Source organism: Solanum dulcamara, chromosome 1 (assembly GCF_947179165.1).
Source record: "Solanum dulcamara chromosome 1, daSolDulc1.2, whole genome shotgun sequence".
In the NCBI taxonomy this organism is placed as follows: Eukaryota; Viridiplantae; Streptophyta; class Magnoliopsida; order Solanales; family Solanaceae; genus Solanum; species Solanum dulcamara.
This window is the reverse complement of record NC_077237.1, coordinates 3,602,033-3,614,830: the sequence shown is the minus strand read 5'-3', so window position 1 is coordinate 3,614,830 and position 12,798 is coordinate 3,602,033. Positions and strand designations below refer to the sequence as shown.

At 39.3% G+C, this 12,798-nt stretch overlaps 1 protein-coding gene across 1 annotated transcript; it reads left to right on the top strand.

Moving 5' to 3' along the window:
* The first annotated feature begins 1,877 nt into the window (after positions 1–1,877).
* LOC129898054 (GLABRA2 expression modulator-like) lies at positions 1,878–4,525 on the top strand. The gene is made up of 4 exons (XM_055973078.1): positions 1,878–2,514; positions 2,825–2,926; positions 3,531–3,802; positions 4,115–4,525. Exons 1-4 carry the CDS (start codon positions 2,166–2,168, stop codon positions 4,301–4,303), a joined length of 912 nt encoding a protein of 303 aa, XP_055829053.1. The 5' UTR covers positions 1,878–2,165; the 3' UTR covers positions 4,304–4,525.
* Positions 4,526–12,798: the final 8,273 nt, after the last annotated feature.

Genomic DNA, 12,798 nt, shown 5'->3' with positions numbered 1-12,798 from the left:
ATGCTATCCTATGTTTAATACTTTTTTCATTTGATTGCTTAGCAAAATTAATTTTGCCCCGTCTTTCTCCGTCTTGTTTAAGTTTTCCCTACCTCGTCAAGAGTTAGTCCTACCTTGCCCCGTCTCGTCGTGTCCTGCCTCAATTATCATTTCTAAATGGTTTTCGTAGTTGCAATGTTTAATTTTCGAGGAAACAGTCCGTCTTTCAATATTATGATCGGATCGATCAGATCAAATAATGAGTAAATAAAGGGGAAAATGTATATAATGTTATAAAAATTATTGTGGCAAAATATTTTAGAGAAAGTAGAAGGAGAATAGAGAAGCAAAAAATTAAATAACTTCACAATTCAAGAAGTAGAAAATATGAAGATGAGAGAGGAAGCTTAAGTTATTTTTCTTGTTCATTCTATTACAATGCCAAAATATGGTATTTATAGAAATGAAAAAAATAATATAAAAATAATGCGTACAAGGGACAATCCATTTTCATAAGGTGGACAATCCACCTTCATAACATATAAATAATTGTTCCAATTGAAATATTTGAAATCATTATACTATTTTTTATTATAATGTAACGACTTTTGTGTTGCGTCGAAACCGTGAAAAGGTCGACATAGTGGGATCGTTTGGAACTTTTTATTTAATTATATCCTCCTCTCTTTTTTTTCAAAGCACACAAAGAAGATAATGGTAATTTTATTTATTTATTTCTTGTCGTTTTCAGCCTTTGAAATCAAATATATGAAATTGAATTGAAGACTAACAGAGCAACAAGCTACTGATTTTGGACTTCTATTCACTATTGGTAGAAGCCACGGCAGAGTCAAGGGTTTATTCAAATTTTCTTCGATAAAAAATGTATTGTGCATATATAATTTAAATTATTATATATAGTAATATTATTGAATTTTCTTAATTTTTTTGTGAGTTTATATTTTTATATTTAAAATTTTTTAATAATTTTTTTTAACTCTATCATCGATAGAAGCATGACGTAGAAAAAGGTAATAACGAAGGGGGTTATCACGATAGTTCAATGTGTCACTCCGAATGCTAAAAGGAGGTGTAAAATACACATTATGTCATGACAACAAGTGTGTTTAATAGACACACTATGTATATAATTTAAACTGTCTAAATAAAGTATTGTGATAATTTTAGAATCTCTCTGTGTTTGGCCGAAAAGGTAACGATGGTTATAAATATGTCTCACATGACCTCAACCCAAATAATTAGTGTTATACATGAGGATCTTGTCAATCTGTACTTAGACGGCACCCGAGAGTTAACTGTGGGGTGAACATAAATCACCAAATATCAACCAAATTAAAAATTAAAGCAAATCAATGCTATAAATATGATAAAATTGTCTAATTTTTCTTGAGTAACCCCTAAATTTTATAAATATGTGGTAGATCGTGTCGAGGCTATACATACTGCTCCCCCAGATACTAATGGAGGGTCTCATAAAGGTTTAACAATTTTTTTTTAACGAAAGTCATATCACCAAAACATGTCGTGAAACGTGTCGAGGCTACACATATTTCTCCCCGGATAGTTACGGAAGGTCTCATAAATGTTTCACAAGAAAATTAATCGAAAGACATAACATCGAAAAATTTATAGATTAACACATACGAAAAAAAATAAAAAAAAATCAAATAATTTTGTTTGAGTGATCCCTAAATACTACAAATATGTCGTGAATCGTATCGAGGCTACATATATTTTATAAAAAATTCTTCTAATTCATGTGCTCGCACGTTACCGATCATACCTCCAAGAAGAACAGTCGGACACAAACTAGAAACAAAGGACGTCCCAATATATATACTTATTTTATAAACAAAATGTCCGAAGGGTATTTGTCTGTCAATTTTTCTGTATTTAAAATTGTTTTATTTTCCGATTTTTTGTTTTTGAAAAAAATACAAATATATCAAAGGGAAAATTAGGCGGCAGACAAACCAGAGGTCCGAATACGGACCCTCGTATAGTATCTTCCCGCGTTAATTCGCCGGTCTCTCCCTCTCTCCCGACTTAATAGGAACCAAATCGGAAAATTCCAGAATCGGCCAAAGGTTCCGACGCACCGCCTTATCACGCTAGATAGTAATTTCGCATTGTAGACGTTACATATTTTTCTCTCGTCCGCGAAGATGACGAAGCAGCCAAACGGCGGTGGCGGGGAAGAGAACGCGACGGCTTCGGAGCAGAAGATTAGCTCCGATATGAATCCCGATCAAGGTGCGAAACCGGATCCGAAACGTGTGCAACAGGACAATACTATTACTATGGCCTCTGTAAATGAGAATCAAATAGGTAATAACGAAAATGAAGGTATCAAATCGGTGGACAGTTTGAATAAATCGAAGAAATCGGTGCACTGGAGCGAGGAATTGGTGACTGAGTCGTCGGTGCAGAGAACAACCGGCAACCGGGGATCGAATCCTTACTTAGCTCATTCTCCCGCTCCGGCGAACAATTCCGGTTCCTTCAATGTCAAAAGTTAGTATCTTTTCTTCTCTCTATACGTATATACATACACATTCAAAATCACATGTCTATATATCCATATGAAATATACATAAATATTCACGAATACATACCCCTCCGTGGTTCCGTCCTAATTTATGTGATATTTTTTCAGTTGATACGGATTTTAAAACAAGATGTTTGTGTGGTTAAATAAATATTTTCAAGCTAAATTGTTATACTAAATATAAAAATGTGTTGTTCTTTTTGGATTAGCTAAAAAGAAATTGTGTCATATAAATTGGGACGGGGGAGTATTTAATTTGAAGATATTTGTTATCAGATAAAATGGAAGGTGTTAAAGATGTACTTGGTAGATGGGGAAAGAAGGTTGGTGAAGCAACAAAGAAGGCTGAGGATATTGCTGGCAATACATGGCAACATTGTAAGTCTTCTTATCGTTTCATTTGCTTTGGCTATCGTATTAATTGTTGTTGCTACTGTTTCTCTTCTCCGTTATCATTATGATTGCTTCACTACTGTATTTTCCTTTTTGGAAAAGGGCCAAATATACCGTTGTTATACACCCTCGATATGTTTTACTTGATCGTATTATGTTTTACCCCTGTTATATAGTATGGATAAAGAGTTTATTTTTGTTGTCTAACAAAAACCTCTTTGGAGGAACTCATAAATGGATATAAAGGCCCTATTTTTATGTGTATTAATGATGAAGTTTTAAATATGAGTAGCAGAAGAAAGACAAGCAATTTCTTGGAATTACTTCCTTATAAGGCCTGCAATTGCTTGTTTTCATTGCATGTTATGTATGAGTAGCCTGGTGAGATTTTCCCGGTTTCTCTTTTGAGTACATGGCGATTGTATTCAACGCATATGAGAATTAGAAGTGTTAACTCCCACCCACTCACTCAACAACAGCATACCCAACGTAATCCCATAGTTGGGTCTGGGAAGGTGGATTGTAAGGAGATGTTACCGCTACCTTTACGGATGCAATAACTTAATTTTTTTTTCGTTGACTTGTATAGTGAAAACAAGCCCTAGTATTGCTGATGCTGCCTTAGGAAGAATTGCTCAGGGAACAAAGGTTCTGGCTGAAGGTGGTTATGACAAGATATTCCGCCAAACATTTGAGGCAGATCCTGAAGAGCAACTTCGGAATTCATATGCTTGTTATTTATCAACATCAGCTGGTCCAGTAATGGGAGTGTTATATTTATCTACTGCAAAACTTGCATTTTGTAGTGATAACCCCCTCCCCTACACAACCGAAAACAAGACTGAATGGAGCTATTACAAGGTATATCTCTGTTCATTTCTCAGCCTCCCCTGGTTATTTACTTTAGCTTCCTAAAGATTCTCAATCGTTTGCTTCAAATGTAACTCATTCCATATAATCTGCTCGTTTGCATTCTTACCTCAACGCAAAGGAAGTTCCTAATCCACTTCCATTTCCTCTCTTGGCAAATGGCAATATCTTCCTACCTAGTTTTACTTACTCGGAGATCTAATTTCTTGTTCGTTTTGGATATTTATGCATCATTCATATATACAATGTCATATGAGGAACTGTATTTTAACATTTCTGTCTGTTTGCTATTGATACGAGCAGGTAATTATCCCATTGCATCAGCTTAAAGCAATTTATCCTTCATCGAGCAGAACCAATTCATTAGAAAAGTACATCCAAGTTATATCTGTTGACAACCATGAATTTTGGTTTATGGGATTTCTTAATTACACTGGTGCAGTAAAGTGCCTGCAAGACGCGCTACAAGCACACACATTGCAAGTCGTGTGAGTCGTGTTTTATGAGATGATGGCGTGTTGCGCGATACCAAAAATGTCATCTGGTTGCCATTGAAGATTCTGAAGGTTTATGTATACCTACTCAGATTTCTTGGCAACTAACGGATTATCTTTCTGGTTGTGTTGTCGTGCATTGGTGAACTTAAGTTAGTAGTTAAACAATGCATACAGAATCTGAGGCACTTATATTTATATACATCTTTTATCATATTAATTACTCTCTCTCGTCACTTTTACTTGTTACGTTTTATTTACTAGAATCAATTTGACTAATGTTCAAAAATAAATTGAATCAAATTACTATTTTAAAATTTAGATATTTGAAAACTGTATGAAAAATATTATAAATTGCAGTTCATTTTCATATTAATATGATGAAAAGATACATTATAAAATGTTGATCAGTAAAAGTGAATGGATGGACTACCGATTTAATGATGTAATTATACCTAATTCTCATCTCCTCCTTAAAAATTGAAGAGTGTAATTACTCCTTTCACCTAACAAACACGTCACCTTAGACTTTCAAAATACCATTAGTAATACTATTTGTTTTTTGTTGCACGATCATAAAATATGTCACTATGGTCTAAGACTTTCTTTCTTATGATGTGAAAATTGTGCCTAGAATGTCACGAACGAAAACTTCTAATTTCTTTTTCAGATTCAATTTAAAGTCCTAATAATTTTTAAAACTCTACTGGAGTCGTTCCCTAAGTCGTTACAAATGCTACAATGGAAGAATCCAAGAAAATTCAACCCAGACCCCCGGCACCTAAAAAATCTGTGGGCTAACACACACGAAATACTGGAAAAATTACCTAATTCCTATTGTGTTGCCAATAAAATACTCCTAAACCCTTCTAAAGAACCGTGTAGGCTACTGGAGTCATTCCCTAGGTCGTTACGGATGCTACTATGGAAAAATCCAAGAAAATTCGACCCGAACCTCCGGCACCTAAAAAATTCGTGGGCTAACACACACGAAAAACTGACAAAATCGCCTAATTCCTATTTCATTGCCAACAAAATGCTCCTAAACCCTCTAAAGCACCTCTGGGGCTACTAGATTCGTTCTCCAGGTCGTTACGGACGCTAATATGGAAGAATCCCAAAAAATTTAGCCCGGACCCCCGACACCTAAAAAATCTGTGGGCACACACAAAAAACTGACAAAATCGCCTAATTCCTATTGCGTCGCCAATAAAATGCTTCTAAACCCCTCTAAAGCGCCTCCAGGGCTACTGGAGTCATTCCCTAGGTTGTTACGGATGCTAAGATGGAAGAGTCCAAGAAAATTCAACTCGAACCCCCGACACCTAAAAAATCTGTGGGTTAACACACACGAAAAACTGGCAAAATCGCCTAATTCATATTGCATCGCCAATAAAATGCTCCTAAACCCCTCTAAAGCGTCACTGGGGCTACTAGAGTCGTTCCCTAGGTCGTTACGAATTCTACAATGAAAGAATCCAAGAAAATTCAACCCAGACCCCCGGCACCTAAAAAATCCGTGGGCTAACACACACGAAAAACTGGCAAAATTGCCTAATTCCTATTGCGTCGCCAATAAAATGCTCCTAAACTCTTCTAAAGAACCATGGGGGCTACTAGAGGCATTCCCTAGGTCGTTACGGATGGTACTATGGAAGAATCCAAGAAAATTCGACCCAAACCCCCGACACCTTAAAAATCTGTGGGCTAACACACATGAACAACTGGCAAAATTGCCTAATTCCTATTTCATTACCAATAAAATGCTTCTAGACCCCTCCAAAGTGCCTTTGGGGATACTAGAGTCGTTCCCCAGTTTGTTACGGATGCTACTATGGAAATATCCAAGAAAATTAAACCCGGACCCCCAACATCTAAAAAATCTGTGGGCTAACACACACGAAAAAGCCACAAAATCGCCTAATTTCTATTGCGTCGCCAATAAAATGCTCCTAAACCCCTCTAAAGCATCATCGGGGCTACTAGAGTTGTTACCTAGGTCGTTACGAATGCTACAATGAAATAATCCAAGAAAATTCTACCCAAACCCCCGGCACCTAAAAAATCTGTGGGCTAACACACACGAAAAACTGGCAAAATTGCCTAACTCCTATTGCATCGCTAATAAAATGCTCCTAAACAACTCTAAAGCGCCGCCGGGGCTACTCGAGTCATTCCCTAAGTTGTTACGGATGATACTTTGGAAGAATCTAAGAAATCTCAACCCGGACCCCAGTACCTAAAAAATCTGTAGGCTAACACACACGAAAAACTGGCAAAATCGCCTAATACCTATTGCGTCAACAATAAAATGCTCCTAAACCCCTCTAAAGCACCTTCGGGGCTACTAAATTTGTTCACCAGGTCGTTACGGACTCTACTATGGAATATTCCAAGAAAATTCGGCCCGAACCCCGGCACCTAAAAAATTGGTGGGCTAACACACAAAAAAAACTAGCAAAATTGCCTAATTTCTAGTACGTCGCTAGTAAAATGTTCCTAAAACCTCTAAAGCACCGCCGGTGCTACTGGAGTTGTTCCCTAGTTGGTAACAGACGCTACTATGAAAGAATCCAAGAAAATTTAACCCGTACCCCCGACACCTAAAAAATCAATGGGTTAACACACGAAAAACTGGCAAAATCGCCTAATTCCTATTGCATCGTCAATAAAATGCTCTTAAGCCCCTCTAAAGCACCGCTGGTGCTATTGGAGTTGTTACCTAGGTCATAACGGATGCTACTATGGAAGAATCCAAGAAAATTTAACCCGAACCTCCGGCACCTAAAAAATATGTGGGCTAATATACACGAAAAACTGGCAAAATTGTCTAATTCCTATTGTGTCGCCAATAAAATGCTCTTAAACCCTTCTAAAGCGCCGCCACATCTACTGAGGTCATTCCCTAGGTTGTTACGGATGCTACTATGGAAGAATCCAAGAAAATTCGACCTGAACCCCGACATCTAAAGAATCCGTGGGCTAACACACACGAAAAATTAGCAAAATTACCTAATTCTTATTGGGTCGCCAATAAAATGATCCCAAACTCCTCTAAAGCGCCGCCGGGGCTAGTAAAGTCGTTACCTAGGTCGTTACAAATGCTACTATGGAAGAATCCAAGAAAATTCGACCCGGACCCCCGACACCTAAAAAATCCGTGGGCTAACACACACAAAAAATTGGAAAAATTGCCTAATTCCTATTGTGTCGCCAATAAAATGCTCTTAAACCCCTCTAAAGCGCCACCGGGGCTACTGGAGTCGTTCTCTAGGTCGTTACGAATGCTACTATAAAAGAATCCAAGAAAATTCAATCCGAACCCCTGACACCTAAAAAATCTGAGGGCAAACACACACGAAAAACTGGTAAAATCACCTAATTTCTATTTTATTGCCAATAAAATGCTCCAAAACCCCTCTAAAGCGCCTTAGAGGCTACTAGATTCGTTCTCCAGGTCGTTATGGATGCTATTATAGAAGAATCTAAGAAAATTTGTCCTGGACCCTCAGCACCTAAAAACTCTGTGGGCTAATACACACGAAAAACTCTCAAAATCGCCGAATTCTTATTGCGTCGCCAATAAAATATTCCTAAACCCTTCTAAATTGCTGCCAGAGCTACTAGAATCGTTCCCTAGGTCGTTAAAGATGCTACTATGAAAGATTTTAAGAAAATTTGACCCGGACCCCAACACCTAAAAAATATGTGGGCTAACACACGAAAAACTGGCAAAATTGCCTAATTTCTATTACGTCACCAATAAAATGCTCCTAAACCCCTCTAAAGCGCTACCGGGGCTACTTAATTCATTCCGTAGGTTGTTACGGATGATACTATGGAAGAATCTAATAAAATTCGACCCGAACCCCCAACACCTAAAAAATCCGTGGGCTAACACTCACAAAAAACTGGCAAAATTACCTAATTTCTATTGTGTCGCCAATAAAATGCTACTAATCCCTTCTAAAGCGCCACCGGGGCTACTGGAGTCGTTCCCTAGGTCTTTAAGGATGAAACTATGGAAGAATACAAGAAAATTCAACCCGGACCCTCGGCACCTAAAAAATCTGTTGGCTAACACACACGAAAAACTGGTAAAAGTGCCTAATTCCTATTGCGTCACCAATAAATTGCTCCTAAACCCCTCTAAAGCGCCACCAGGGTTACTAAAGTCATTCCCTAGGTCGTTACGGATGCTATTATGGAAGAATCTAAGAAACTTCGCCTCAAACCCCTGGCACCTAAAAAATCTATGGGCTAACACACATGAAAAACTGACAAAATTACCTAATTTCTATTGCGTCGCCAATAAAATGCTCCAAATCCCTTCTAAAGCTCAGCCGGGGCTACTGGAGTCATCACCTATGTCTTTACGGATGATACTATGGAAGAATCCAACAAAATTCAACTCGGACCCATGGCATCTAAAAAATCCATGGGCTAACATACACGAACAACTGGCAAAATTGCCTAATTTCTATTGCATCGCCAATAAAATGCTCCTAAACCCCTCTAAAGCACTGCCGGGGCTACTGAAGTCGTTCCCTAGGTTGTTACGGACGTTACGATGGAAGAATCCAAGAAAATTCAACCAGGACCTCTGACACCTAAAAAATCCGTGGGTTAACACATACGAACACATTTCAAAATCGCCTAATTCCTATTGCATTGCCAATAAAATGCTACTAAACCTCTCTAAAGCACCTCAGGGGCTACTCGAGTCGTTCCCTAGGTCGTTACAGATGCTACTATTGAAGAATCCAAGAAACTTCAACCCGAACCCCCGGCACCTAAAAACTCTGTGGGCTAACACACACGAAAAACTGGCAAAATCGCCTAATTTCTATTGCGTTGCCAATAAAATATTCCTAAACCTTTCTAAAGCGCTGCCGGGGCTACTAGAGTTGTTCCCTAGGTCGTTATGGATGCTACTATGGAAGTTTCCAAGAAAATTTGACTCGGATCCCTAGCACCTAAAAAATCCGTAGGATAACATACGCGAAAAACTGGCAAAATTGCCTAATTCCTATTGTGTCGCCAATAAAATGCTCCTAAACTCCTCTAAAGTGCCACTGGGGCTACTGAATTCGTTCCCAAGGTTATTACGGATGCTACTATGGAAGAATCCAAGAAAATTTGATCCAGACACCAGCACCTAAAAAATCTGTGGGCTAACACACACGAAAAACTGGCAAAATTGTCTAATTCCTATTGCGTCGCCAATAAAATATTCCTAAACCCTTCGAAAGCATCGCCAGGGCTATTGAAGTCGTTCCCTAGGTCGTTACGGACGGTACTATGGAAGAGTTCAAGAAAATTTTGACCAAGACCCCCCGAGACCTAAAAAATCCATGCTTAACACATACGAAAAACTAGCAAAATTGCCTAATTTCTATTGCATCGTCAATAAAATGCTTCTAAACCCCTCTAAAGCGCCGCTGGGGCTACTGGAATCGTTCCCAAGGTCATTACGGATGCTTTTATGGAAGAATCCAAGAAGGTTCGATCTGGACCCCCGGCACCTAAAAATCTATGGGTTAACACAGACAAAAACTGCCAAAATCGCCTAATTTCTATTGCATTGCCAATAAAATGCTTCTAAGCCCTTCTAAAGCACCGCCAGGGCTACTAGAGTCATTCCTTAGGTCGTTACGGATGCTACTAATAAAGAATCTAAGAAAACTCAACTCGGACCCCCGGCACCTAAAAAATCTATGGGCTAACATACACGAAAAACTAGTAAAATCGCGTAATTCCTATTGCGTCGTTAATAAAATACCCTAAACCCTTCTAAAGCGCCGCCGGGGCTACTAGAGTCATTTTCTAGGTTGTTACAGATGCTACTATGGAAGAATCTAAGAAAATTTGATTTGGACCCCCGGCACCTAAAAATACGTGGGCTAACACACATAAAAAATTGGCAAAATCGCCTAATTCCTATTGCGTTGTCAATAAAATATTCCTAAACCCCTCTAAAGCATCGTCGGGGCTACTGGAGTCATTCCATAGGTCGTTAAGGACGCTACTATGGAAGAATCCAAGAAAATTCGACCTGGACCCTCGATACCTAAAAAATCTGTGGGCTAACACATACGAAAAACTGGCAAAATTGCCTAATTCCTATTGCATCGCCAATAAAATGCTCCTAAACCCTTCTAAAGTGCAACTGGGGCTACTGAGATCGTTCCCTAGGTCGTTACGGATGCTACTATGAAATAATCCAAGAAAATTCAACCCGAACCCCCGGCACCTACATAATCTATGGGTTAACACACACGAAAAACTGGCAAAATCACCTAATTTCTATTGTATCGCAAATAAAATGCTCCTAAACCCTTCTATAGCGCCGCCGATGCTACTGGAGTCATTCCCTAGGTCGTTATGGATGCTACTATGGAAGAATCCAAGAAAATTCAACCCGAACCCCCGTCACCTAAAAAATCTGTGGGCTAACACACGCAAAAAAATTGGCAAAATCGCCTAATTCTTAATACGTCGCCAATAAAATGCTCTTAAACACTTCTAAAGTGCCGTCGAGGCTAATGGAGTCATTCTCTAGGTCATTACGGATGCTACAATAGAAGAATCCAAGGAAATTCGACCCGGACCCCCAGCACCTAAAAAATCCGTGCGCTAATAAAGACGAAAAACTAGCAAAATCGCCTAATCCCTATTTTATTGCCAATAAAATGCTCCTAGACCCCTCTAAAGCGCCTCCAGGGCTAGTAGAGTCGTTTCCTAGGTCGTTATGGATGGTACTATGGAAGAATCCAAGAAAATTTGACCCGAACCCCGGCACCTAAAAAATATGTGGGCTAACACACATGAAAAACTGGCAAAATCGCCTAATTCTATTGTGTCGCCAATAAAATTATCCTAAACTCTTCTAAAGCGTCGCCGGGGCTACTGAGGTCGTTCCCTAGGTCGTTACGGATTCAACTATGGAAGAATCCAGCAAAATTCGACCCGGACCCCCGGCACCTAAAAAATCAGTGGGTTAACACACACGAAAAATTTGCAAAATTGCCTAAATCCTATTGAGTTGACAATAAAATGCTCCTTTACCCCTCTAAAGAGCCGCAAGGGCTACTGAAGTCGTTCCCTAGGTTGTTATGGACGCTACTAAAAACTAGTAAATTTGCCTAATTCCTATTTTATTGCCAATAAAATACTCTTAAACCCCACTAAAGCGCCTCTGGGGCTACTAGAGTCGTTCCCCAGGTCGTTACGGATGCTACTATGGAAGAATCCAAGAAAATTCAACCCGGACCTGTGGCACCCAAAAAATCCGTGCGTTAACACACATGAAAAACTGGCAAAATTGCCTAATTCCTATTGCGTCGCCAATAAAATGCTCCTAAACCCTCTAAAGTGCCATCGGGGCTACTGGAGTCGTTCCCTAGGTCGTTACGGATGATACTATTGAAAAATCCAAGAAAATTGAACCCGAGCCCCCAGCACCTAAAACATCTATGGGTTAACACACGAAAAACTGGAAAAATCGCCTAATACCTATTGCATCGCTAATAAAATGCTACAAACCCTTCTAAAGAGCCACCGGGGCTACTGGAGTCATTTTCTAGGTCGTTACAGACGCTACTATGGAAGAATCCAAGAAAATTTGACCCGAACCTATGGCACCTAAAAAAACCGTGGGCTAACAAACAAGAAAAACGGGCAAAATTGCTTAATTCCTATTTTATTGCACATAAAATACTCCTACACCCCTCGAAGGCGCCGTCAGGGCTACTGAAGTCATTCCCTAGGTTGTTACGGACGCTACTATAGAAGAATCCAAGAGAATTTTGACCCGGACCCCCGGCACATAAAACATCCGTAGGTTAACACACACGAAAAACTGGCAAAATCGCCTAATTTCTATTGCGTCGCCAATAAAATGCTCTTAAGCCCTATAAAGCATTGCCGGTGCTACTGGAGTCGTTCCCTAGGTCGTTACGGATGATACTATGGAAGAATCCAAGAAAATTCAACACGGACCTCCGGCACCTAAAATATCTGTGGGCTAACACATACGAAAAACTGGCAAAATCGCCTTATTCTTATTGCGTCGCCAATAAAATACTCCTAAACCTTTCTAAAGCACCGTTGGGGCTATTGGAGTCATTCCCTAGGTCGTTATAGACGCTACTATGGAAGAATCCAAGAAAATTCGACCCGGACCGCCGGTACCTAAAAAATGTGTGGGCTAACACACACGAATAACTGGCAAAATTGCCTAAATCCTATTGTGTCGCCAATAAAATGCTCCTAAACCCTTCTAAAGCGCCACTGGGGCTACTGAGGTCGTTCCCTAGGTCGTTACGGTTGCTATTATGAAAGAATCCAAGAAAATTCAACCCGTACCCCCGGCACCTAAAAAATCTGTGGGCTAACACACACGAAAAACTGGAAAAATTACCTAATTTCTATTGCGTCGATAATAAAATGCTCTTAAATCTCTCTAAAGCACCACCAGGGCTACTGAAGTCA

What these genes read in the sequence shown, in the direction of transcription:
- LOC129898054 (XM_055973078.1), top strand. Translation starts at nt 2,166, where the DNA reads ATGACGAAGCAGCCAAACGGCGGTGGCGGGGAAGAGAACGCGACGGCT. An exon ending in CGGTTCCTTCAATGTCAAAA is followed by an intron (nt 2,515 to 2,824) that starts GTTAGTATCTTT and finishes ATTTGTTATCAG; the next exon opens with ATAAAATGGAAGGTGTTAAA. An exon ending in TGGCAATACATGGCAACATT is followed by an intron (nt 2,927 to 3,530) that starts GTAAGTCTTCTT and finishes TGACTTGTATAG; the next exon opens with TGAAAACAAGCCCTAGTATT.